The sequence below is a fragment of the Poecile atricapillus genome, chromosome 1 (assembly GCF_030490865.1).
Source record: "Poecile atricapillus isolate bPoeAtr1 chromosome 1, bPoeAtr1.hap1, whole genome shotgun sequence".
In the NCBI taxonomy this organism is placed as follows: Eukaryota; Metazoa; Chordata; class Aves; order Passeriformes; family Paridae; genus Poecile; species Poecile atricapillus.
The window spans coordinates 27,204,532-27,231,624 of NC_081249.1; the positions used below are offsets into that span (position 1 = coordinate 27,204,532).

Sequence of the window (27,093 nt, forward strand, 5' to 3'; positions counted from 1 at the left end):
TCCCAGCTTCTGAGACATGGAAAATTGAAAGAGTAGCTTACATCTGCTAGGACCAGAATGTTGCAACTGTATCTCAAACACTTGCAATTTGAAGCTCTAAAAGCCCCAGGGCATATTATGTGCTGTAACAATATAATTAAATAGTTTGTATCAGGCTAAAAAAGAAAAAAAAAACTATTTGTGCCTCCTTTTCCTGTCTTTTTCACCTTAGAAAGAAACCTGAGATTTGAATATGGAACATTAGCTTTTATTCAAAATTAATCATTTTAATAAATAAATAATAATAATAATGAATATAAAAATAATAGATAGATAGATAGATAGATAGATAGATAGATAGATAGATAGATAGTAATCAAATGTGTTTGTAACATTGATTCTAGCCTTTCTTTTTCCCAACTGTTTTAATAGCCTTTCGAATATAAGGTTTGGCTCCTCCCTTGAGTTTAACTTCTTAAATCTGCAGTTTGCTCATCAAGAACAAAAAGCAGCCGATGCTTGCTAAAGAAGGGAAAGCAGCTATGGGCGTTCTCAGGGCATCCACAGGAGCCAGCAAACTAAGTGCACCCCTGGTGTTCTGACTGCCCACGCTGCTTGCCCTTGGTTCACTCCCTGGCTCTGCTTTGGCTGCTCCATGCGGATCTTCCCCAGACAAACCTGAGGTGGTGTGGTCAAGCACTAACTGGTGTGGACACAAGCCAGGCTACTGACCCCCAGCCCTCATTCAGTGGTCAAGACACAGGCCTCCATTCGTCCCAGGAGGATTTCTCAGCAAGCCAAGAGGTGCCAGAATTCAGACTGGCTTCCTCATCTTTCACAGATTTTTGTAAATATGGCAAGACTGGATTCCCTCCTGCCATTACCTTCTCAAAGAGAGGAAAGAGGTGTGTGGTAAGCGTGTGTGGTGCCTGTGTGTATGCACGACTGCACGTGCACATCTCTCCCTCTCTTTGTTTAGACCTCTGGGCATTGCTCTCATGTAACCTTTGTTCTGCTTATGAGCCCTTCTGTTCTTATTTTGGCAACACACACAAATATTTACTCATGTTCATAAACAATCACCAATTCTGTCTTTTCAGGTAAAGTATCAAGAGAGCATGGCTCACCTGGGTGAACGTAAATGGACTCATGTGTTCCCTTTCCTGATGGTAGGTATTTCTGTGTTTACATGTCCTTCTAGTGTGCAAAGATAACAGGGTTTTGCTTGGGGTATTCCTAACCTCCTGTGAATTGTGGCAGAGCTACATATGACCTAGGGACTGAACCTCAATCCAGTGATCATTTCCATTCCATAAAACACCTGGGAATGTGTTGTTTAAACCTTGTCTGCTAGGGAGGAGGGGGAAGGAGAAGGACCCAGGATGGAGCAGAGACAGAAGGTGCTGGAAGAGCACATTAGCCTGGGTGTCACATGAAGCACAGCCCTATTGTGGTTGAGGCCCGAGGCAGTGCATTATCTCTGGCTGTTATAGTTGTCCCTTGCAGTCACATTTATGAAGGCTCATTAGAGCTGGGAGTGATAAGGGTGTGAGCTCAGGCATTTGCTTGTGCAGGAGAGCATGTCAGGTAACAGGCCAGGAACCGTGGCCTTCAGTGTTTTAAGGAGTGGCAGTGCCAACAAGCATGAATGTCAGTCTCTGAGAAACTCTTGGAAGTACCTGGTTGCTGAAACCTGCGTCTGCTTCCATTTAAATAGTGCCACCACTTCTGCTGCTGAGCTTTCACAGTGCAGTGCTGGCCCTGCTGCCTGTAGAGCCACAGCAGCTGTGCAAGGGGAGGGGGTGAGGCATGGAGGACGATGGCAGTGGAAGTGACAGTGCTCTGGAATGCTCTCTGGTGACAGGTCTCCCTGGTGTACTCCGCCAGTGCCGAATACTCCAACTGCGGTGAGAATGAGTACTACAACCAGACCACTGGCATGTGCCATGACTGCCCCAAGTGCGAGCCGGGTGAAGAACCTTACATGGTAATTCCAGCTTCTCCTGCTGCTGGGGGGAACACATCAAGCACCAAATGCAAAAAACCCAAATGCTTTGTTATGTGGAAGCAAATGGGGTAGGAAAAGCAAATGGGGAAGGCTATAAGGGATGCTCCTGAGCAGGAGCACTCACACCTCCAAGTGTGCTGTGGGAGCGAGGCATCTTGCATGCATGCCAGCAATCCACATCCCAGGAGCTGCCTGTTACAAGGGATACTGTAGAAATTGGAAGGTAGAAGTTCCATGCAGAGTCTCTGCCAGCCTGTTCTCATCTCAGCAGTTACTTAGAAACTGATGCTGGCATTCCAACACAGAGCGATAAATTGGTCAGTCTGGTCTGCTTGCTCGCCCTTCACACTGACAAGTTAATTTTGCTTTCCCACTAAGATATTTTGGCACTAAAGGAACTTGGATGTTTCTGCAATATTTTAAATTATGGTTCCTAAGTAACTTTTTGATTTACAGCAGATAATTGTTGCCTATTAAAAAAATAAATTACTGAAATCCTGTTTGGTTTTAATGGGATAAACATCCTGTTCAAGCATTTCACACAGTTGGTAGTCCTGAACAATTATGTCTGAATAATAACCAGTTTGGTTTAGTTTTATTTAATCTAAACTTAATGTTCAGCTGGGACATGTGAGTTCAGAGGTTACAAAATCTCATCCAAACATTGCCTTTTGGACTGTTCCCTCTGGGGTCTCCTAGCCTGAAACTGCTTATAGCCCTGCTGCAGCTGTGTTTCTCCTGTAGGAGTCTTCCCTACTCTTCCATTTTTAGTTCACTTCCTATCCAAGCAGCAGCTGAAATTCACTTCCACAGTTTGCTGGACTACGATAGAAGTAGTATGGAGTAGTATGGAGGGCCACTTGCAAGCAGTATGATTGATGGTCCAGTTCCCCTTCTCCCTCACCAGCACACAGTGTGCTGCATCCTTATGTCCCTGCATGTTCTTTTTGGGATAGACACTATAAGGCCAAACGACGGACTCCTCTCCCTCGTGCTGCAGAGCCAAGGGGGAGGCTGGGAACATTCTCTTTAGCTAGAAATTGGTGTGCAGCACAAGACTGCTTTTGAGTGACTGGGTGTTGTTGCAGACATGTGGATATGGCACCAAAGATGAGGACTATGGCTGCATCCCCTGCCCTTCAGAGAAGTTTTCCAAAGGAGGTTACCAGATATGCAGACGGCACAAGGACTGCGAGGGTTTTTTCCGAGCTACAGTCATGACACCTGGGGATCAGGAGAATGACGCAGAGTGTGGTCCTTGTCTCCCAGGGTAAGGACTTATCCATGGACCTTTGCTCTACCCAAGGCACTGGGAAGTATTTTTCTTATGTCTAAAATCTCTGTCAGCCTCTCCATGTCAAAGCTGACTGTAGGTACAATACTGGTAAATTATGCTTTTTCATCTCTGCTAAAACAATACATTTAAATGTTTCCAAAGCATTGGTAAGTTTAATAAACACAGAATCATAAAATATGATTAGGGTCCTGGAAGGGACCCTAAAGATGTTCTTAATCTTACTGACGTCTCACTGAAGAAATAGCTGTTTGGAAGAACTAGAAGCCCTTTTCTCTTACTAGAAATGGAAAGGGAACAAGCACAGGTGTGCAGTGCCATTATAAACACTCAAAGAAATCCAGCTTGGCCTCCAGCTGTAGCTTCAGAGGGCCACCTTCTCAGTCCTGCCTCCTACATATGAGCTGCATGACAGCACCTTAAATACCCTGTAGGGTCTATGCTGGCACTACAGCATGTTTAGGGGTATAAAATATCTCCTCTCCAGATGTGAACAGCAGGCGCATTTGTCAGTAGTTGACAGCATTAACTAACATAGCTGTTCAGTGAGATTTACCAAGGCATTTTAGTCTCTGGGGTCCTTTCTACACAACAGAAAGGAGTCTAAGGAGCTGTTAATGTAGTGTGTGTAGTGTTCGTTCAGAGTCAAAACAAGTTTCAGGGCTGGCTGAAGGGGCTTAAAATAGGTGCTGTTTATTAAGTCCACCTTTGTAATGTTCTCTTACACTCAGTATAATTCTAATAATAATGGTGAGAAAGAAATTGCTACATTAGATATGTATATCCTTGATAATATTACATCTGAAAGTCTTCAAACCCAAGCATATATTTGCACTCAAATTATTTTTTTTTGGTAGGGTAAGTACCCCAAAATACAACTTCACCTTACCTACCTACCTTACCTACCTTTTCAGTTTCTGCCACTATTTCTCTCTGGCTTAGAGACACTTGGCTTTTGTTCAGTTTGCAGATGCTGTATAACCCACACTGCCTATAGCACAGGAAGCCCTCTTAAAGAGGCCCTGCTTCCAGGTTTATTTTATCAGTAAGTCTGTGAAATTTTCTCAGTTTACAAATAAAATGAAGGACTTGTCTAGCTGCCAGCCAAACAGACTGATGATGTGACTTGAAAAAAGCTCCCTCTTGACTTCCCCTCACATATCATAAAAGAGCAAGAAACTTAAATAGTGGTCACAGTTGCTGTTTTGCAATTTTTGTCAGGACTAATGAGGTTACCCAGGTGGGAGCAGGGTGCTGGCTGAAAATAATCAGCTTGCACAGCTGGTGCTTGGGGAGAAATCTCAAAACATTGTGTTTGCACAGGTGTAGCCTGTAGCAGAAACTGGTCTGCCGGAATCTGGCTGTGTGCCACTCCTCCTGTAACGCTAAGGTCCTGGGATTGCTTGGCAAAGCCAGCAGTTAAGGAGAAATATCCTCTCAGCCCAAGACTGAATAGATGGAATTCTCAAGATAAACTAAATATGAGCTAAAACAAGCTCTGAAGCTGCCCTGGCTCTTCGTGCTACTTAGAGTCAGAGTTTGCTACTGTGTCTTGGTGGGGGAAATGCAGAGCCTGTGTGTCAGAGCAGAGAGCTGGTGAGTAGCTGATTGTCCTTATTGTCCCCTGTGCCACATGGACAGCCAGGTACCAGGGTGAGTGGCAGCTGGCAGGGTGCTCCTTTGCCTGGGCAGTAAATCTCAGGGAGCCCCAGAGTGGATGTGAGGGATAAAAACAAGAGGACTGCTTCCATAACACACTGCAGACCTGCCCAAGGTAACAGCCCACGTGGTGCTGTTTGTACTTATGGACATTTCATCCCTTTGCTTTTTCACCACCTCAGTAAAGAAGCCTGAGGAAAAGATGAGCATATGGCTCCTTCCATACAAAAGTTTTCAGACAAAGTACCACTGAACTGGCAGCCTTTTCCAGTGGTTACAAGAGCCATCCTCTGTACTTTATCTAAAAATAAGGGCTGGAAAATTATATACTTTTTTCTTTTTTTCACTATTACTGATGACCAATTTTAGAGAAGAAAGAGACCTTTGGTACAAGAGGAGAGGTCACCTACTTCTTCTTTGTGTTCCCTCTCATATAAAATAAAAATAACATTGTCACGCTCACAAGAAGCATGTAAGACAGGGCAGATATTAAAGGCTTAGTTCCAAAGCTGTGATCCTGAAAACCAAAGTCCAGTTGCCAGTGAACTCTAGGGGTACCTAGACTGAAACCTCCTGGGACACTGCAGGCTTTGTCCTCTGCTCCCTGCCCAGAAGCTCTTCCATCATGTCAAATAGCACAGGTTAAGAACGTGGAAATTAGGTGTGACTCAGACTATTTCCCTCAGTGGGGTGATCCATTAGGTGTTCCTGGAGTGTGACTGAGATCACAGCTGACTACAAGCCGCAGTGGCAGGTCAGAGCGAGGGTCCCTCCAGCCTGATCATCTGTCTTCATTCAGTAGCGGCCATGAGGAGTAAGAAAAGGTCAAGTATAAACAATACATATCCCTTATGCTGTCCCAGCACCTATTTTCAGCTTGGGGTAAGCTTCCAGTCCCCTCAGAAGATAGAATTGCAGTGGGATAATTTTCTCTTTAAATGCAGACAGAAATGCCTCTGCTGTTGGCTCTTCTCCATTTCTCGTGTTTGTCCATGACTACAGCAAATGCGGGATCAGTTCTCTGAGAGGTTTTAAGGGAAAGAGTGAATGCTCCTCTGGCTTCTGCATGGAAAAGTTTAGCCAGTGAATTTCTAATGAAACTGAGTCCCACCCTTGCTGTTCTGGATAAGGCAACAGATGCCTCCACCAAGGATACTCCTCTTTGCTGCCTCTCTGCAGACTATCCCCTGCTGAGAACAGCACCCACCCCTCTCCACCTCCTGTCCCAGGCTCCCTGTTCCCATGGGAGGGAAGACCTAAACCCAGGTCCAAGTCCCTGAGTCTGGAATTACACCACCAAGGTTAGCCCAAGATAAGCCAGTACAGTGTTAAGCAGGAAAAGAAGTCCATTTTTCAGTCTAGCCTCTGTTCTTGGATTTTGCCTTTAGCCCCTCCAAACCTGAGCCTGGCAGGTGCCAAGGAAAGAAAGAATAAACATCCTAGTGGAAGAGTAATACTGTGAAAATTTGTTTTGTCATTAGTGGGTCACTTCTCCATAGTTGGTGATATAAAGGTATCACATATTTCCAACATTACCTTTAATATCTGGTGCATTGGAAAGTGGCCAGAAGCACAAATCTGTTGCCAGTACTTCGTGGGGGTGAGCCACTAATGCAACTGCAGTTTCCTGCTCATGTGAGTGAATGGTTGCCTGCCATGAGCATCCTCTTCAGTTTCCCTTATATGTCCTCCACCATTCTGCATGGTGGTGAAAACCAAGAATTATTCCACCAGCTTGATTTACTAAGTGTCAGGAGGATTGTTTGTCTTTCCTAAACCAACACAGCTATTAGACTGTGGATCCTGTCCTGTATTTTTCTTCATAGATTTATATGTATCTTTGGGCTTCCACTCTTCTTTTGTGGTTTGGCAGCCTTTTCCTGTGTATTTGTTAACTGCTTTGCAACCTAAAATTATGTAGGCCCCCATAAGAGAGGAAAGATGAAGTTTTGCTCCTGAGAGTTAGGTAGAGTGGCACATGCGGCACAAGAGATTTTTGAAGGAAGAAGCAAGGATCAATCTTTTAAAACCAGCAAGAAAGAAATGAGGAACCATGAGTAGTTCCCTGGATCCCTGAGTTTCTTCCAGTCCCTGTCTTCCCTTTGCTGCATCACTGTGTATTCCACTTCCTGGACCTATATCTCTTATTTGCCACTCATTAATACGCCAAATGATTTGGATGGACGGTTTCAGCAGTGATTTCCTAACAGTGCATGTATTTTCCAGAAAAAAAAACCATACTTTACATGCATAGGCAGGTACATATGAGCAGAAAACAGATCCACAATTGCATAAAATGTTTGTAGTGTTGAGTTCCTGTCTACACAGAATAGATTATGAATTTATTCATCTCTTCATTAAAATATGTAGTGATTTACAAGTGATTTGTAAAGACATATCCATAACATCAACAGTATGATGTTGCATCAACATATGTATGATTCTGATGTAATTACTCATTAGGGTGCATATGGATCTAACTCTTAAGTAGCCAATTATCTTATTTCAACACTAGCTTTATTAGCAGCCCAAAAGTTCAAATTATGAAAACCTTTCTGACACACTGTAATTCCACTATCAAGGACTAATTTATAAACAATACAGCAAGGAAATTAAAAAAACCCCAAACAAACCTGTAAAACCTAATCTGCCTTGCCCTGTGAGGGTGGTGTTTTCCTGTATTTTTTATTATGATCTGGCTCAGATTTGGTTCTAAGATTACAGAGATTATTCTTACAGTGTTTTTGAGTAAAATTAGCCAACCATATCCAACTGGTGGTCTTGCTTGAAAGATTACTGCTTCAAAAAACTGCATTCTCTTATTTTGAAAAATCTTATTTCAGGGCATGCTGTAAACTGCAGCTTGGACTCAGCAGGGAGACTAATGTTGTTTTAGGCAATATTACCACTTCTTGTCATGTCTAGAGGTTTGATTAATTACATATTAGGAGGAAAGGAAGAAGAGAAACGCAGTCTCTATTCAAGCAATTTGAAAAAAAAAAAAGAATAATCTTTGCCTCAAATTGCTTATAAAAGTTTTTTTAAATGATTTTATCTCCATATAATTGGTTGCTGCTGAACCATGTTCAGTCATATCATATTAATTTGCACTGTTTTGCCTCTTCTTGCCCTTCACTGCAGTTACTACATGCTGGAAAACAGACCTCGGAACATCTACGGGATGGTTTGCTACTCATGCTTGCTGGCACCTCCCAACACCAAGGAATGTAAGTGTTCTGATGTTTCTATGCATTTCATCTGGTTTTGACTTAAAATCATCTGGAAGCTTGATGTGAAGTCTTTCAGTGATGATAATCATGTTCAAACAATAAGCCCAGCTCCAGTTAAACAATTTCTTCTTCCAACTAGCTTTGCCAACAAAGGGAGGGAATGCTTATCATACGAGAAAAAATCAAAATCTTTGATTTTAGGACCTACTATTGCTCATTTGCTCTCCAGTTTTCATCTGTTAAGATACACCATGCAGGACTTATTAAGATTACTTAACCAGTAAGTCCAGGAAATCCCATGTCTGTGTATTTTTTTTAACTAAGTTTCAGTTCACCTGGGAGGAAAACATGGGACAATTTGTAGATTTGTAATTTGTAGGAGTAAAAGGGTATCACACCTTTTCATATCCTTTGGCTGCAAAGTGATTCAAGGGTTGACATTGATGTCTGGTGGTCACCACTGATAAGAGAATTAGTTCTGTAGATTTCATTGACAAAAGGGTCTGTAGTTTGCTAATGGAAGAAATCATGTATGAATGTGTGTGTGGCACCCTAGAGGTACCTGTTTGTTTGCATACCATGTACGTGCAGTGGCTTATCCATCCTCATGCCATGGGGAGGAGGGACAGCTCACACCAGCCCTGTCCTCCAGAGGCAACCCTCCACAAACTGCTGTCTCCTTTAGGGGGCAAAGGAAGTGAGGAAAAGAAAAGGAAAAATGAGGCTCTCTATGAATGACCAAATTACTTTGACACTCCCTCAGAGAATCTGGAGAAGATCAGCACAAAAAGCTTTAAAACAAAATTACAACAAAAACCCAAACAAAAAGAAAAAAATGAGAAGTTCCCCAGCAAAAATTGATGCGTCTAAAACAAAAATCCTATCCATGTTCTCTTCTTTCAGAAATCTTTGTTGTGAAAAGGAATTGCAATATTTTGTCTGCTTGATTTAAAGGCAGGGGTTGAAAGTCCCAGAACATTTATTTATGTCCATAAATAGGAGTTGCTTCATTCAGATGCTGTAGAACTGTATATCACTCGTGCTCTGGGAAACACTTTAAAGGAGGATAGGACACGAACATCTACTACCTTTCCTATAGTTTAAGAGCTCAGAGGAGTCAGTGGTTGGTCACCACCTCACAGGGCTCCTGGTGAGCAGTAGCAGTCCAGAAGGAAGCATCTCCCTGAGCTGTCTGCATGCCAAGGGACTGGTGTGTTGTACAACTGCTCATCCCACTTGGCTGCAGAAACCCAGCCAGCCCTGAGATTGCCCTTCTGCCTGAGACAGTGAGAGTGTGTGAAGGGCAGGGTGAGCGTGGTTTTGGTGAGATAACATCTGTTTAGGAGGTGAGGTAAGGGTGCTAGGGGGAACCCAGATGTGAGATACAGGAAGAAGGTGCAGAGGTAGGGTAGTACTACAAGGGTAGGAAGGTCATGGTTTAACCCCAGCTGACAGTCCAGCCCCAGGCAGCCAGCCACTTACTTCCCCCCACCCCAGGGAAGAGAAGGGTAAAAAGTGAGATAACTCAATGATTGAGATAAAGACAGTTAAACAGGTAAAGGAAAAGCTACACACACCAGTGCAGAGCAAGGAATCCATTCTCCGCTTCCCATGGGCAGTTCAGTATTCAGCCGTCTCCAGGAAAGCTGAGCTACATCACATGTAATGATGACTTGGGAGCACAAACACCATCACTTTGAGTGTGCTCCACTTCGTCCTTCTTCCCCATACGGTGGGATATCCCTGGAGTCAGCTGTCCTGGCTGTGTCCCCTCCCAATTCCTTGTGCAGCCCCAGCCCCCTCACTGATGGGGTGGGTTGAGAGGCACAAAAGGCATTGTGTAAGCACTGCTCAGCAATATTGAAAATATCTCTGAATTATCAACCCCTTGTTGGTGACAAACCCAAGCCTTAGCTCCATACTAGCTGCTGTTAATAACATTAACTGTACCCCAGCCACACCCAGCACAGAGAGCCATGGTGGGACATGGGGGGATAAGGTAAGAGGGTGCAGATACACCTGGTTGCCCCACTGGTGGGAATAGAACCATGTGGGCTGCTAATCCATAGCTGGAAATTAATCCCTCCCTCAGCTCTGATGGTCTGTCTCAAACATGCTGAAATGGGTTGTTAGTAGTATCAGATACATATCTTACTCATTTGGGAAGAAACTAACAGATCCTCTGGCTATTACTCACCTAAAAGAAAACAAATCTTTGTCTTTTTGTGGGATATCTGGCAGATACAACAGGTAATGTGTTTCTATAAAGAAAGTATGATCAGCAAAACTGATCAACTACATGCAATTTTTAGCTTGATAAACACAAGAATAAATATGTTTTATCTTTGAGAGGAATTTAGGCAGGTGTGTAAACCATCAATTTGATTCCGTACTAAAATAAAAGAAAACATTAGTCCTAGAAGGACTAAATATTTCTATTTTATTCAAGTCCATGAAATCAACCATTTGATTACAAGTGTTCAAAAAGCAAGAAAGGGTCTCAAAATCCAAGTCCCTCAAACCAACAAGCTCAGGTAATTTGGTTTATGATATCTAAATCTCTGGACCCCATTTGGCCTGGCAGTGCCCCAATTCATAGGCATTAATTTGTACTCCAGTTGGAAAATCAGCCTTGCTGCAGGAACCTTTGAAATGCTCCCTGTTGCTATGGAAGGCAGTGTAAAATCTGGTATTAGCAGATGATCTTTTTCACACATTTCATTGTCATCAGATTACACCAGTCAGAGCAAAGAAGAGGTGACATGTTAGTGTTGCACAACTGTGGAATTTTTTGAGGTTTGCAAATTCTAAACTCGTCTAAGCGCTGTCCTCCGAGCCCATAACCTTAACAAGAGGTTTCTTAACTGTTTCTGTCACAGGAAGGATAATACCAGTATTTTGGTGGGATGGTTTCTCTGTGCAGAACAACCTCTGCTTCTTAACTGGCTGTTGGGATGGAGAACCCAGTACAAAAACTCCCAGTGGTCCCAGGAATCTTCTGTTCCTTTGTTGAGACTTCAGAATAGCAATTAACAGCATGTAGGAGCCTAAACCCCACATTACAGTATTGCCTCTCCCCCAGAGCTCCTAATTCTTCAAACTTTCCTGGGTGCAGCACACCACCAGAGAAGGGTGACCCAGCAGGTCACAAGGAAATGAGACTCACAAATTACCTAAAAATAGGAAGCTTGGGGTGACAAGCTCCAAGGTTACAACCCTATACAGAAAAATGAGGGCAGATAAATCCCGTTTCAGGCCTTCATTAGAGCTGAGAGAGGATGGGAGAGCAGTGGCGCTCTCCTTAGCTGTAAGCATTCCCTGCTGGGGAAGTGCCTGGACTATGTGTTTGTTACAGAAGGCCAGGTCCAGGGGAATGTGCCCCTGCATGGGAACTTGCTCAGGGAATTTATCTGATGACACATTTCATCTGACAGAAAAGTATTTGGGTTTGATCAAAGGGGAAGCAAATAACTTTCAGCTCAAATGCAGTTAATAAAACTTGAAATGGCCAAGGACACAAAATGAACACCCCATGCCCCAACATCTGGAAATATTAGTGTAAAAAGGACTGGAAGTGAGAAATTCCTTGATGGGCCTGTGTCACCTTGTTGGGTGTTTTTTTTCCCTCTCAAAGGACTTGAGACATAAATAGCACAAAATAGCATGGAAAAGAGGGGGAGGAAAGGGAGATAATTCACAGAGGACAGAGGTTTAATTGAGGCAAGCATGTCACCAGTTTATGGTGTTGAAAATCTCACTGGTTTGAAGGATCTGATACCTCTGTGATAAATAACAGCACTGCAAAAAGTAGAGGAGGCAGGTTTTCCATGTAAATCAAACCATTAAGGTAATGAACACCAAACCACTCTAAGATGTGGCTTCCCACAGTTAATGGTGCTGGATTTTCTGTCAGCATCTCTGGAATTGGAGTCACTTCAGTCCTCTGACTATGTAGGGTGTTTTTGTTGTTTTCTTTTTCTTTTACCCAGTGTAAAAGTAGATGCAAAAGACAGATGATTTAGCCATATATGGAGTTTCTCTGGCAGAGAGGTAGAGTTACTGCTAGAAGAGACTTTGTCTTTCAGCAGCTGAAACTCAATTAGTTTATGTATATTAACTCTCTCTTTCTCCTCAAACTTTGATATTTGCCACTCCAATTCAAAAATGTTGGAGAAAAACAAAATCAAACCCTGCTACAATAACTTTAGGAACACCTACTTTGAAGTTGAATTTACACAATTACATAAATATGCAAATCCTTTTCCACTCACAGATTATTTGTCTAGAAAACTTCAGCAACTGATTGAGGGTTTTCTTTTTAATTCACTGTATATATCCATAAGTGTATATGTGCATAAAATACTTCATGTTATTTTATTTCACCTTTTTTTGCTGGATTTATATATGAAAACAGATACAATACCCAACCTGTGTAAGTTTTTAGGTCTTGCACCTACCAATGACAGCTTGGGAAAATAAAAAAATAAAGAAGAATAAAAGTATTGATAAAGGAAAATACATGTGGTCAGGCTATTTTTTTAAATACCAGAGAGCAAATGACATCTAGAAATAGAAAAGATCATTTTGATTATTTTTTCATTAGAATTTCAAAAAGAACTAAACATATGAGATAGAACAATTGACTAAAAATGTATGGTTTTGTGTAACGAGCTGTAATCAGGGGGACACATCCAAATTGAAGACTCAGAACTCAGCCTCCTTAATTGAAGAGCTTAACACAAACAAGCCTAATGCCAAACCCACTGCATTAGTTAAAATAATTATTTCAGAGATTTTTGTTTTAATGTTCCATTCTTTGTAATATCATTCATTTCCATTCCTTGCCAGTTTTATCCTTTTGTAATACAATCAACAGCAGGACCTTTTGTCCTTCTGTTTTAAATTATGCCTGCAAACGAATAGGCTTGTTATCTGGAACTAACAAAGTTTTTTTCTTTTTTTTTAAGTTGTTTGATCTCTGAACACCCATTTCCTCTTCACATGTGTACTGGGAGAAATGTTGAAGGCCATGCTTTATTATTCACTGATGGTATAGCCTGATTCTCCTCCCTGATTAGGAGGAAAATTATTAGGAGGTCCATATTAGGAAAGGAACCTAACCTTAGGATAAAATTGGCCAGCTTCAGCTATCAGCCTTCAAGGGAAGGGATCTGAGAAAAAAATGTGGGCTTTGCTGTCTTCAGCTGCTGGGAAAGCTGAGCTCAGGTATCCCTTAGGAGGTTATGTGGTCCTGGTGCCCTTCTTCCCAATAAAACCACTCCAATGACTTTGATGCTTTCACTGATGCTGGAGCTGCAGCTCCCACAGTGAGCACCACCAGCCCATGGGAGATGCTGCGGGTCTCTGCAGGATTGCTCTGACTGGGCTCAGGAGCTGAAAAACCTGCAGAGGAGCAGCCTTGCACCATCCATTCCACCTGGCTGGCCACCAGGACACCAGAGAAATGGGATACCAGCTCCAGGCAGGTCTGTTCTCTTCCTTATGATATTCTAAAGTCATGATAGCAAAGTTTAAATAGCAATTATTGCCCTCATGTTGTGCAGAGAAAGGGGTGACAACACTGAATTCCTGGACAGATGCTTAGTTCATGGAGTGTTTGTCTATGACTTCCCAGTGCTGTGCAATGATTACAGCTCCCAGTGAGTCCTAAACAAAACTTCAACAGATGCAAATAAATTGTCAGACTAAGGCCATGTGGCCTATAATCATCATTACTTCTCTATCCTGACAAAATAAAAGGAGAGAGAAATAAAATAGTTATAGACATTATAGAAAGCAGCAAAAAAATATTTCCTTTTATGTGATGTGGTTTCTTACAGAGAGATTGACCAGACTGAAAGCAAAAGTCAGAAGGAATTTTCCTATCATCATTTTCAGAAGTTTAATTCTCAGGAATTAATTTACATCATGGTCTTCCTGGTGTAACAGCTACCTACACTAACTGAAGTATCTACCTGTGACTCCAGAAAATATCAGAGTAACTTATAGCATATATAGTAAAATAAAGATCCCTCAGGCAATCCTCCATTGCCTAGAATATGTTCTGTTATCAGTGATTTGCGATATTTTCAGAGTTGGTTTATGTTTGGTTACTGAAGTAATATGTAGGCAACTCAGGAAGAAGGTTGGCTTTGACAGCTGCTTTAGCTTCCATGACTTTCCAAGTGCACAGGCATTCCATTTGAAGTGTTGTTTCCCTAAGTTTTAAAGCAAACCTGTCATGTAAGTACCTGAATACAGATTTACATTATTTAAAAGTTCTGACCCCTGCTTTCTACATATCTAGGTCTTTATTTATGACTAGATTTAGTTACAATCCAGTTTTAACTTTGTCAGCCATAAACTGTCTACTTATATTGAATTCCAACTCAGTATGATTTATTTTTCATCTCGTATTTCAAGCTGATAGTTACTTATTTGCATGTGTGCTTTATCCTACTTCAGCCAATAACAGAGTCTCAGTGATAGCAATCCCAGCTCATCTGTGCCATTCATAGTTGGACTATGCCTGGGAGAGGAGGGATGCATCAGGAGAAAGCAAGCTGCACTCAACAGCAAGAAATAGATACACATATAGACACCATTTTTATTTTTTTTTAATGTGTCTTATTTTATGGTCACTCTGATAGTCTGTTGTGTACACACTTTGGGGATTTTTATAACATGTTACTAAGTATTAAATAGACTAAAAAAATTTAAATCTGTTGCTAGTTGTGAGCAGCAGTCCTTTGAATGGACCAGTAAGCTGATACCCACAGCAATGAATGTCAGGGGCAAATATGGTGTCCTACTGCAGCGGATTTTATTCACTCACAAACACTTGCAAGGGGGTATGGTGGCAAAAACCTCCCTTCCCTGTGCCCTTCCCCTCCTCCTCTCACAAATCTGGTAGTTTTGTTTGTCACTTCTTATTGTAAACTCCGTCTCAAGGTGCAAGAACTGGAATAATCTGTTACATAAAGCAGAAAGGTTTATTGAAACAACAGCAACAAAGGATTTTATTGCCCAGCATTTGTTTCCTGAAAGAACAAAAGGCAGCTGCATGGTAATTTAAGTTAAATCTATCTTTTGAGTTAAAATCCCCAAACATTCAAAAGTGAATACAGATTCAATTGTTCTTTTAAACAATAAGTATGGAGCAGTTTTTTTAATTGAAACTCTATTTAGACTCCAAGAAAGTTACAACTAAATCACAGGGTTTTTTTTTTATAAAAACATTTATAATGCCAAAGTTGACCAAGCATCAGTGACAAAGTTCTTTCCTAATTTCTTTATCACATTCCTACAGTATTACATACAGGTGTCTAGGAATATAAACCAGTCTTTTCCACAGCTATATTACAGCCATCAGTCTTTATTTAAAAAAGAGAGTTGTTTCCATATGGTGTGCTACAACACCTTAGGATGTCTCTGCCTGAGCTATATCTAAGTCTTTATAGATTATGTGTCATTGATATTGGAAGCAGAATTAATAATGTGATTGGGATGCGAATCTGGATGTGCACAGGAACAACTGATATTAGTGTGATGTGGTGCTGGCTGTGATAAAGCAGCAGCTATGAGTTGTTTCTTTTTGCTCGTGTAAAGGGATATAAACTGAAATTCCACAGAAGGTGTCGGTTTGGTTCCTCTTGTAGTGCAGGTGCATGAATTGGCACTTTCTTCTAAGCCACATCTAAAGAAAAATCTTGGCTCATAATGGATATGCCAAATTATTAAATTTGACAGTAGACTTCAAATATGTGTAATGACTAACTCCCACCCAGGCGTGTGTAAAAGGCCACCACATTCTAGTGCTAGCCGTGATTTTGCCATGCCAGCACTACAGAACAAACGAGGTGGCTCCGTTCCCATGCAGAGGACATTCTGCACATAGGCTCTGGGGCTGAAGGCTCTCACTGGTGTGCACAGGAGGGGGATGTGATATCCATGTGTGTGCATGGTGTGGGCAGCATGCCTGCCCTGCTGCGGGGTGGAGCTGGGTGAAGTGTGATAATGATGCTGAATGAAGAGTGGTGACCTTCCTCCTTACCCTTCCTGTGCTACTTGCTGCTGCCCGACTCCCCAGTTTGAAGGCTCTGCTTCCTTTCACAGATGGGTGAAAAACATGAGGTTAACAATACCAAGAGACTGAAAGATTATTAGGCAGAAATACTTCAATGACTTCATGCTTCAAGTGAAGGAAAAGAGAGGCAAGTTTGCTAAAACCCATTTGTGGAGATGGGCTGAAGCTTGTTAGCGGAACTCTAGGCAGACAAAGCAGCACAGCTTGCCTGTGCTCACTGTGAGGCAGTGTCAGAGAAGCTATTGTTGGCTTGTTGCAGCTTGCAAGGACGGTGCAGAATTCCAGTTGGCTGTAACTGGATTTGCCAGGGGGGCTGCAAGAATAGGCGTAAGCCTGGCGGCTGTGCATGAACATGAAGGAAAGTATCAGGCTACAGTTCTGGCCATTTGCTAAATTTCCTCTCTTGTCCAGCCACGATGAGTAAACACAGAGGTCATGACCAAGGATGGTTCACCTTGGTTTTGTGAAGAATTGCTTAAAATTCTACAAATTACCTGTCTTTAATGTCCACTACATGCAGATGACAGCTTCATTTACATCTTCTCTAGATAGTCTTACTGCACTGCAGTTTCTGGAGCTCATAACTAATTCTTCTTAGAAGGAAATTTGTCACAGAGAAAGGACCAGAGGCAAGACTTATGTAATCTAGCCTTCATTTGCAAAATATTAAATGCATCTGAATTAATAAATTTGTATATTTAAAACCTTATGAAAACCCTTATTCAGTTTGAAAAAATACCAATTATAATGAATTAATCCATTTCCTTCCAACAAATTATGTTTGAAAGAAGTTTTACGATTGTTAAAGAAAATTTCTTTTGAAGACATCCACAACTCTTACTTTGCGGCCTCTTTAGGTGAACATTTCTTACTCAGAACATGCAGACAGGTTTTACTTTATATAGTCCTTTTTTTTCTTTTTAAAAAAACATTTCTCTTCATTTGAAGAATGTGCATATTGCTTTGTTCTTAACCATAGAGCATTTCTCAGACCATTCCAGACAACTTGATTTTTTGTGTAGTTTATCTGGTGATTTGATTTCTTTGAATATTTACTTGGTCAAAAGGACACAATGAGCTCTCATTTATTTTGGTCACCAAACCAACTTGTGGAGCCATGTGCTGTGCACACTAGATGACTGGGGCAGCTTTTTTCCTTCAGGTCTGCTGAATTTAATTATCACTGGGCTTTTTCCACAGACAGCTAATACAAAGCAGGAGGAATTTGATACCTCCTCCAAGATAGAAAATTATTTTCAGTGTCTGTTGATAGTAGCTGTTCGCATTATATGCTTACCAGTGGCATTAAAGTTCATTTGAGAAGGAAGGTAACGTTTACTCCCAACCCTAATATTTTTGTTCTGTTTTGGAATGCTATGCAAACACCCTCCTATATAAAAGCATTCCCATGAACAGCTTTATTCTAAAAAATATGCACTATTGTTTACTATTGTCAAAAGAAGTTATGACTTGGTTTAATGCTTTGAAGACTTGGTACATGACACCAACTGAAAGACTAAATTTAACCTTGACTGTAGAATTTAGACCTGGAAACCCCTACTGGACAATCTCACCCCTCTGATGGGATGAAGTTTTCCTATAACTTCTTCGTTTATTGTTTCAGTGAATTTTCACTCTCCCCAGAATATAGATTTGGACTGACAGGAAATCATAAGAAACATACTGCCAAGTTACATTACAGGAAATCCTAAAATTCCCTTTTATGACGGTACAGCTCCATGGAACAGAAAAGCAATCTTTGTACCATTACCTGTCACTTTCCCTAGTTTCTCCTGTGGAGTCCTGAGGGTTTGCATAGCATCACAGCTTTACAGTGATGCTGCTAGTGAAGGTTGCTTTTGACATGCACTAGTTGGATGAATCTACCAGCTAAGTCTCAGTCTGCAGTTTCAAATACTGGAGTGGTAAACTGAGTAATCATCTGGACCCTGGAAAACTTTCTGCTACCCAGGACAGATCCATAATATGGGAATCTATGTGTAACAGTTGGCTTTTTCTTCTGGGTTCATATCTGTTTGGCAGTTTGGCTTTCACTCCCTCTGGACAGTGTGCAAACACAGGGTCTGTAGCCCAGCTTTCAGTGTACCAGTACCATGTTTCGGGATTGGGAACATTTCAAAGAGCGAGTAGTTCTTGGCTCCTTTGCTAATAAATGGGAATGCAACCAAGCCAACTAAAGGCTCTCTTTCCTTGAGCCAACCTATTCCTTTGACTGGACAAATTAACCACTGAATTTAAGGCGTTTTTGTTTACATTGCAGGTGCAGGCACTAACTCTGGCATTTCAGCCATTTTCCCAAGCACCTCTGGCACAAGCACTTTCTCACCTTACCAGCATGCTCACAAAGGTAAGAATGCACTCACAGGGTTAATTTAGCAGCTCTTTATTTTGAAAAGGGCATCAACAAAGTACAACCAAACTGAAAATATCTGTTGCTGTTTCCATTGTCGCTATTTCCAGATTTCTAAAACTGCTATTAGAAATAATTCAGAATTCATTTCTCTTTCTCAGTTAATCAAAACTGCTGTTTGTCAGCTGAACGTAAAAAGGATTTGAGCTGTACCCAGTGATGCCAGCAATAAATTTAGCTCATTATTTGTAGCTTTACAGAAATAGCACTCTGCCTCAGCAAACTTAGCTTAGAATGGTGAAAACAACTTCATGCACAAATATGGTCAGTTTCTTACTGAGCTAACATAACCAGTTCTCCAGCACCATCATTAGGCTTTTAAAATTTTTGAACCTGAGAAGACAGAATAGGAAAGGTGCAGTTAATGAGGTACTGACAATGCTGTTCCTCTTTGTATTGTCTGAAAACATGACTGTTAGGATCACATTTTCAGAGAAACTAAAGCTTTCAACCCTTTTAGCATATCTATAATTTTCTGCATCCTTTCATGCATTTTCAGTTCTCGCCTTTCGCATCCAAGTTTTCTTTCTGAATATCTTTTCACATAGCTTATTTTAAATTCACCTTCTAGCCATGCTGCTTTTTAAGTATCTGTTAGAAAAACATCCATTATTCTATGTGTGCATTGTGTCCTCCTTTTAACTTAGAGATTTTCAGGCAGCCACAGTTATCAACAGTCATTTTAGCTCTTATTCCATTTGTATATTTACTGGTTTTTGTCTTGTCAATGCTGATTCCCAGAATGCAGTCCTACAAAAGCTTCTACTCTTGCATATGTACAGCTTCCCATATTAAAATACAATTTCCTACATCTTTGTAGGATGGATCATACCATCACATATTCTTAATGAATACTACTAAGTGGTTTATGCACAAATATCAAAATTTGGAGAAATTTTTAATTAACTCGCCTTTGAGATGCAACACTAAGTTTTTCTATGCTTAACAAGCAACCAAGACTCTAATCAACTAAAGGATCAGGAAAACTATGTGTAGAGTAGACTGCAAACTGTTAACTATTCTCTGATCCTAAGGGTTGCTCCTTAATTTATTTATTTTTTTTTTTATTCCAGCAGATCTTTCAGGACAAGGACATCTGGCTACAGCTCTTATAATTGCTATGTCTACTATCTTCATAATGGCTATTGCCATTGTCCTTATCATCATGTTTTACATTGTAAAAACAAAGCCATCTGCTCAAGGTAATTGTTCAGCAGGTAAAATTATAGTTGCAAATGCTATTCTTAGGAAGTTTCTGAGAATAATTAGTGTTATATTTGTATATTCTAGCCTGTTGCAAGAGCCACTCAGTAAAAAATGTCGAAGCTCAGGCTAACACACAAGAAGAGAAGAAAGAAGTGCAAGGTACAAGTTGTTTTAGTTTTGCTTTTTCTATCCAAGACAACACTGGGCTTAAATATTCTTAATACTTTTCTCTTAAATACAGTTTCTCCTTTGGAGTATATAAAACCCTCACGATAAAGAATTGTCTATACCAGCTTTTTGTACTTCCAGAATGTCACTTAATCCTCTGATAGCAATTAAATATATAGAGGAGAGATTTATTTTGTCAGTAGGGTTGCCAGCAGAACTAGCTCCTGACACAAAGCACTGATTTGGAAACTTATTGCTAATTTAAACTTCTCTAATTGTTGTTCTACAGATAATGTTGTGATATTCTCTGAGAAAGAGGAGTTTGAAAAACTTACAGCAACTCCAGCTAAGGCTGTCAAGAGGTGGGTAAAAAGAAACATATTGCCAGCTTCACTGAAATGGGGGAGGCACATGGCCATCATTCATCCTGGTACAGTGGAACACATAAATTTGATGGGTATGCTGGCAGGTAGCTGCAGCAGGGCAAAGACCAGCCTTAATAGGCTTTCTCTACTCCAGTTTCTAAGAGATGGTAACAGGCATTTTCAAGAGACACCTGGGTCCTCCCTATTCCCTATGTGACCAGTTCATCAGCTCTTGGGAATCCATCTCCTCTTTTGAGAGCTTAATTTCTGGGACCTGTGTGCAGCTCTCACTCACATGGCCTTACTGAGGTTCCCCTTCCATTCTAGATAGAAAGTGCAAAAATAGCTGCTACAGGCTTTAAGGAAATCCCTTGTCCCTAGCATCATCTGGATGGCATGGTGTGGTAGTTTTTCTCATCTTATCTCTGCCCAGCAGCCAAACCTGCCTGGGTAACATGATTAAGGTGGGCTAAACATTGTCCTCATTTGGAAAATCCCTCTGTTTTGGATTCTTGCAAGCTACCTGTGACTGTGTGGCTTGGTGGGCATTGCACATACACACTGGGGTGGTGAAGGCCCTTACATTCACAGGATTTCAGAGGAAAGGCATTTTAAAAAATGGAAAACACTTTGATTCCATTACTCTCAGATAGCAAAAAGAAGATGACTGGAGTCAACCCATGAGAATCTTCACTAAGATAACCATATCCTTCATTTTTCAGTGAAAATGATGCATCTTCGGAGAATGAACGACTTTTAAGCCGGAGTATGGATAGTGATGAAGAAGCTGCAGTTGACAAGCAAGGGACTCCAGAGAGATGCTTATTATCTTTAGTGCATTTGGCCAGAGATAAATCTTCAACAAGCAATAAATCAACTGGGGTAAGGCTACCTCAAGATTTTAAAACTAAGAACATTTCTCTGCTTTTTTTAAAGGAAAAAAATATATTAACTATCAACCCCCTACAATGCATTGTAGGGTAGATCAGATTGATTTACAAGAGCTTCTTCAGACAAATTTGTTATAGAATCTCCTTTGTATAATGACATATATGCATATGTATAGTGTTCAGAGATAAAAATCAAATTTTCTACAAGACTAATGAATTTGCTTTTTTTGAGTATTGTATTTTATAGTTTCAAAAAAGAAAAAACCCTGCCATAGCTAATGCTAAGACAGTAAAATAATGAAGCAGGCTGGATTTGGCTGGCAGCAGAACATCTGTGTACCTTGAGCCAGCTGCATTGGTATTTCCATGGCACAGATTTCTCAATAACATCAAGTGTTGTGCTTGGTTTCCATGTGGAATTTTGAAAAACACGCACATGGTTTGAAGGTCATTCCCGTGTTCTGGAGGACACTCAGTCCTTCAGACACCTCTGTTTTGCTGTGCAAGGCCTTTGCTTCTTCCTGCTGAGTGTGTATCGCTCAGGGCTTTTTATCTCACTTGGAGTATTTTAAGGCACAGTTAAGGCCACACCTCACCCAACAAACCTTTCAGTTTGTGTTAACATCAAACTACTCTTAAAAAGAAGGTGTCTGCTCAGATTTGTTTAGTATTTCAAATTTATTTTTAAGTGGCTATAGCTAGGTCCAAATTACATCATTAATATCAAACATCAGATATTGTTTAAAAAAAAATAGGTTTGAAAAATGCATCTTTTCATATTTGCATGTTTTAAATTGCTGGGAGGATCAGCTCAAAATTCCCCAAACACACCACTTATCAGCTGAGATCAGACACACAAAATCTCAACACAAGTTAAATGGTTTTGTAGTTGTAGACATTTATGACCATCTGGAAATAACTTACTATTCCAGTGCTCACACTTTGGAGTTCAGGTTTTTGAGGTCTCTCTATCCAAATTCATGATACTTTTGTAAGCACTGGCTTGCAAAACACCTTGGTTAGTCATGAAATCAGAATATTTCATAAGAAGCAGGTTACCTTCGAAAGACCACGTATCATAGATACATTCTCCAGAGTCATTTAGATAGATAGCTCCTAAGTGCACCTAAAGCATGAACTATCTCTTCCAGACCTGTTCTAACACACATCCTCATGGACTAAAGACTGCTGACAAAGCTGAAGACAGACATTTCAATGAAAGCACAGATTACATCAAGATTCTCCACTCCATGACTAGGATGTCACAATTAAGCCAATTGCCAGAAGTTAGAAAAGTAATAATTTTCTTTGGGTTGGGAATTAAGTAGCATTACTAGCACAGGAAAGAATATTCAGAGCAGTTGGGCAACAATAAAGAAAATTAGAGGCTTGCTATTAACCAAGTCTTCTTCCTAGTAATAACAAAACCCATTTGCAATGAGCAGCCACACAGAGGATCATCAGGCTAAACATATCCTGTTTGCTTTCAGCTTAAGTTTTAAAAATCCCCCATCTTCTGGCTCTGGTAAAAAGAGTGTCTTGCATAATTCTTCATGGAATTACTTAACCTGCTTCTTTACCCTAAAAGTGAGAGGAGAACAGAAATAAGCATCCGATAGTTTTCTTAGGAGGACTTCTAGTAAACCCCATTAAAAAAAAATTTCCTGTTTTCAAGGTTCTGAAACAGCTAATCCCAACCTGCAATAGCAACAGGATGGACTAAGCACATGTAAATTACATGAGGAAGCTGTGAACAGCACTCAGTGTCTGCACTGCGTTGCCCTGCAGTGCACCTGCCAGACACACTTCAGGTGCAGCAGCCACTTTGTGCTCTCCAGCTGCAAATCCATTAATCCACGTCATTCATGTGCCTTGCCCTTTACAGTCCAAATAAAATGAGGAAAATCTTTCCACAAAACAAAGTACTGAAAGCAGAGCTTTTATTCAAGCCTCGTTTGCAGTGAAAAGTGACAAATTTGTGGAGATAATGCTAGAGTCCTGTCAAAAAGACAGCTTTTCAGAAAGCTCAGTCCTAATGAGAGCTGGCACAGGAAAGAAAATTTCAGTCCCTTAGAGCTCATGACATTTTGACATTTGTTTTCACTCCATATTGAATCCAAAGCCAAAACTTGAGAATATTTTGCTAAATGAAACTATATAAAAGTGTCCATTTTTAGCTTGAAAAATGTCAGGTTTTCAGTCCTGTTTCTTTCTTGTCAAAAATTACTACATCCCACTGGATCTCAGATTTTTCCCCTCCAAAATATTGCTGACTTCTTTTTTTTTAAATCTAATATATTTCAGGTAATTAGAAATGGACTAAGCAGGTCTATGTCAAGAGACAGTCCTCTTAGATTATTGGAAGAAGGCAATTTCAGTCTGAATTTAATTCCCTGTATCCAGTCCTGATCTGGTTCACCTAGACATCCCTACATTAATCATTGCATATACGGTACTGGATTTGTCCTCATTCTCAGGAACTTGCTTCAGTCTGAAAGAGAAATAAAATAAACACTTGGAGCAGAAATGTACTTGCTCACAAAAAAGGTCTAGAAGTTGAAATGAAAGATCTCTAGCAGGGGCAAGTGAAATCAGAAACATGTTTGTGCTTCACGGAATAATTGCTGTGTCATTTTCTTTGAGTCTTTGAAAGGGACCCTTGAGGCTACTGTGTGATAACCCCATGAAATGGAGATGTCTCACAGACTTTCCACTGCTGTCTGCTAATTGTTTAATCTTGTAAATGAAAAATTAATTTAATAAAACTCTTCTCATTTAGATTCAAAGTCGAAGGAAAAAGATACTTGACGTGTACGCTAACGTATGTGACGTTGCAGAAGGTGAGTGTACAATTTCCACCTATGTTAAAAGCATGAAATTAGATCACAAGCATTTGCTGTAGAGTAAGAAAGGCCTTTGGCTATCTATTGGGAAAATAGTCCCAATCCAGAGAAGACACTCTGTAGGCAGATTTGTATTCATTTACCAGGAACTCTGTGGTGCCCTGACCACAGAACTGTCCAGGTTGGGCTTGGGCTGGAGCAGGCCACGGCTTCTCTCTGAGCACATGCATGGAATTCCTTCCTGTGGAGACCAGGAGGACTTGTGGTGGGCTGTGTTGGGACACAAACAGACCAAGATGCAGAGAAGCAATTTTGTATTCCCCATCTAGAGGAAACCTGTTGAAATAAGACCTGTTGGTCTTATTTCTTAAGGTAACAGATAAAAAATAGTTCCAAATATGAAAGTGTGATTTGGGGAAAGTCAGGATTGAGGTTAAGACACAAGGCTCAACCTACTCTGCTTCTCTAAATTGTCCCACATCTCAGAACAAAATGTGTAGTTTCCAGGCTGTAAGTGTTTTGACCCTGTTTAGCACCTGACTACCTGACCTGTTTTAGCAGGAGACACTAATTAAGTTCTCTGCAGAACAGGAGATGTGAGTGCATTCACTTCCCATCACACACACATGCACATACACACTCTATGTGCACATGTATGAGTATTCTGTAATTCAGGGAGCTCTGTCTCCCATCAAATTATTGCTGATGAGTAAGAAGCAGGAAAACTACAGAAGCAAAAGTCTGGTTTGGGAAAAATGCTGTAGCTGGTTCTCTCCTCTGTTTTCTGAACATGAATACATAGAAAATATGTCCAGGAGAAAACAGCCTTTTCCCCACAGGATGAGTGTTAAATCCTCCCTAGAGATTCTCAATAGTAATGACAGTTAAGCAGTTGCAGAGACTTTTATGCTTGAATCTGGCAGCATCATTGCTTCACCTCACTTCTCACTTTCCTACAAGGGCAACTTTCAATTACAGATATGTTTCGGCAGCTGCTGGTGACAGTCTCAGGGAAGGGTGAAAGCTGTCTCTGGAGCTCAAACACTGAGCCTGATGTGCAGAGGTATATTAATGGGGCTGCTCACTAGGGACACAGTTGCACTGTACTTTTTCTAACAGCTAGTAAATTGTTGAAGGAAACAGCAGAGCCACGGGAATTCATACAACTCATCTATTACTTCTTTTCCAGGCAACTTTTTACCCTAATTATGGTACCCTACTGTCATTATGAAGAATTCATTTGGTAATATGCATAGTACCTTTGGACCTAGACATATATCATGAACTATCACTTAAAGATCTCAGCTGTATTCATTACTAACAGTGTAATCTGTTGTACTTTAATAAATGCCAAGACTTGTACCCAGAGTCCTGACAATCCACCCCTCTCTTTGCAGGCCTGAGCCCTACAGAGCTGCCATTTGACTGCCTGGAGAAGACCAGCCGAATGCTCAGCTCGACCTACAACACAGAGAAAGCCATCGTGAAAACGTGGCGTCACCTTGCCGAGAGCTTTGGGCTGAAGAGGGATGAGATTGGCGGGATGACAGATGGCATGCAGCTGTTTGACCGCATCAGCACAGCAGGCTACAGCATCCCAGAACTGCTCACCAAACTGGTGCAAATCGAGCGACTAGATGCTGTTGAATCCTTGTGTGCAGACATTCTGGAGTGGGCACAAGCAATGCCGGCTCCTGAACCAGCAGGGACATCCTGACATGCCTGCCTGGGACCTGCAATTCCCCATCAGAAGTGTGATTCCAGTAAGCACTGCATCAAAGACTTTGGACTAAAGACCATTGATGCTTCCTCCACATAATTGCTCACAATAACCAATGGAAAGCTCTTCTCTTTGACTTCTAGAAGTGAAGTAACACACGTACCAAAACAAGAGCAAGAATTTCCCAAGAAGCTTGGCATGAAACGTGTCATTAAACAAAATTATCATGTTAAAAAGTTGCTGATAATAAGCAGAGACACAAACATCCATTTTGTGGTCTGTGTATGATTAGAAGGGCAAATAACCCTTCTGACACCCTTCCTGCCTGGCCTTCAGGAAAGGCATTGAATAGCTCTCTGAAAATATTTGTGTCTCTTAGGACTTGGTTCAGTGGTTTAACAGTTACAGTCAGAAGCAGTACCACAGCTACAGTATCAATTAATACACATTAGGCACTTACATTTCTATCTGCTCCAACCAGTTTTATTTTCTACACTTATTATGGGTTTGTTGAATCTAGAAGCATGTGCATTATATGCATAGGTGCATATGCACAGTCCTCAGACTGACTAACTATGCTGCATGGAAAAAGAGTCAACATAATTTACAGATTGAAGTGCTTCAAAACAATCTGTATAATGCATGTAAATGCACTCTTGGTCCACACTGACATTTCAGAAATTATAAATTCAAACTGCTGACTTGCTGAGGACAAGCTGTTTAGAAAGTGGGCAGTAAAAGTGGGCAGTTACTCCTTGTAAGTTAAGAGTAAAATCTTTTCTTTAATGTTAAGAAAAAAGCAAAACCAAAACCAGAATGTCCACTACCATTAAAAATACTTTTCCAACAGTGACATCTATATATCAAATTATATCCCAACCAGAGGAATTCCAGACAACAGTGGTGCACAGGTAACACAAAGAGCGAAAAGAGTAGATTTCTTTAGAGACACTTGAAATGCGAAGGAAAAAGTGTTTTTAATGCTATACTCTTGTAAGTCTGGACCATGAGCACAGAATCCACCAGTAACATTAAACTCATGTGGAAGGTAATGCATTATTGTGAGTTTGTGAAGTACAAAAATTGACCTAATTTGGTTTTCTTTTAACTGATTTTCTGACTGTCTGATTTTCACAGTTAAAATTTATCTAAAATTTATTCAGACCACAGGTCGGTGTCTGTTACCAAACCTGTTTGCCTAACTTATAGCTAAA

The 27,093-nt window shown here is 40.8% G+C and overlaps 1 protein-coding gene across 2 annotated transcripts; it reads left to right on the forward strand.

The window, feature by feature from the left end:
* The first annotated feature begins 1,085 nt into the window (after window positions 1-1,085).
* Window positions 1,086-25,876, forward strand: EDAR (ectodysplasin A receptor). 2 transcript variants are annotated; one of them, XM_058851806.1, is made up of 11 exons: window positions 1,086-1,148; window positions 1,844-1,966; window positions 3,076-3,257; window positions 8,082-8,167; window positions 18,538-18,624; window positions 19,761-19,889; window positions 19,978-20,052; window positions 20,351-20,423; window positions 21,149-21,308; window positions 24,096-24,156; window positions 25,557-25,876. In XM_058851806.1, exons 1-11 carry the CDS (start codon window positions 1,098-1,100, stop codon window positions 25,874-25,876), a joined length of 1,347 nt encoding a protein of 448 aa, XP_058707789.1. In that variant the 5' UTR covers window positions 1,086-1,097. The 2 variants fall into 2 exon arrangements, with proteins under 2 accessions (XP_058707789.1, XP_058707799.1); XM_058851816.1 differs by having other exon boundaries at window positions 1,098-1,148; window positions 19,764-19,889.
* Window positions 25,877-27,093: the final 1,217 nt, after the last annotated feature.

Coding starts and splice junctions, on each gene's coding strand:
- EDAR (XM_058851806.1), top strand. CDS start 1,098: ATGGCTCACCTGGGTGAACGTAAATGGACTCATGTGTTCCCTTTCCTG. Junction 1,967..3,075: donor CGGGTGAAGAACCTTACATG/GTAATTCCAGCT, acceptor GTGTTGTTGCAG/ACATGTGGATATGGCACCAA. Junction 3,258..8,081: donor TGTGGTCCTTGTCTCCCAGG/GTAAGGACTTAT, acceptor CCTTCACTGCAG/TTACTACATGCTGGAAAACA.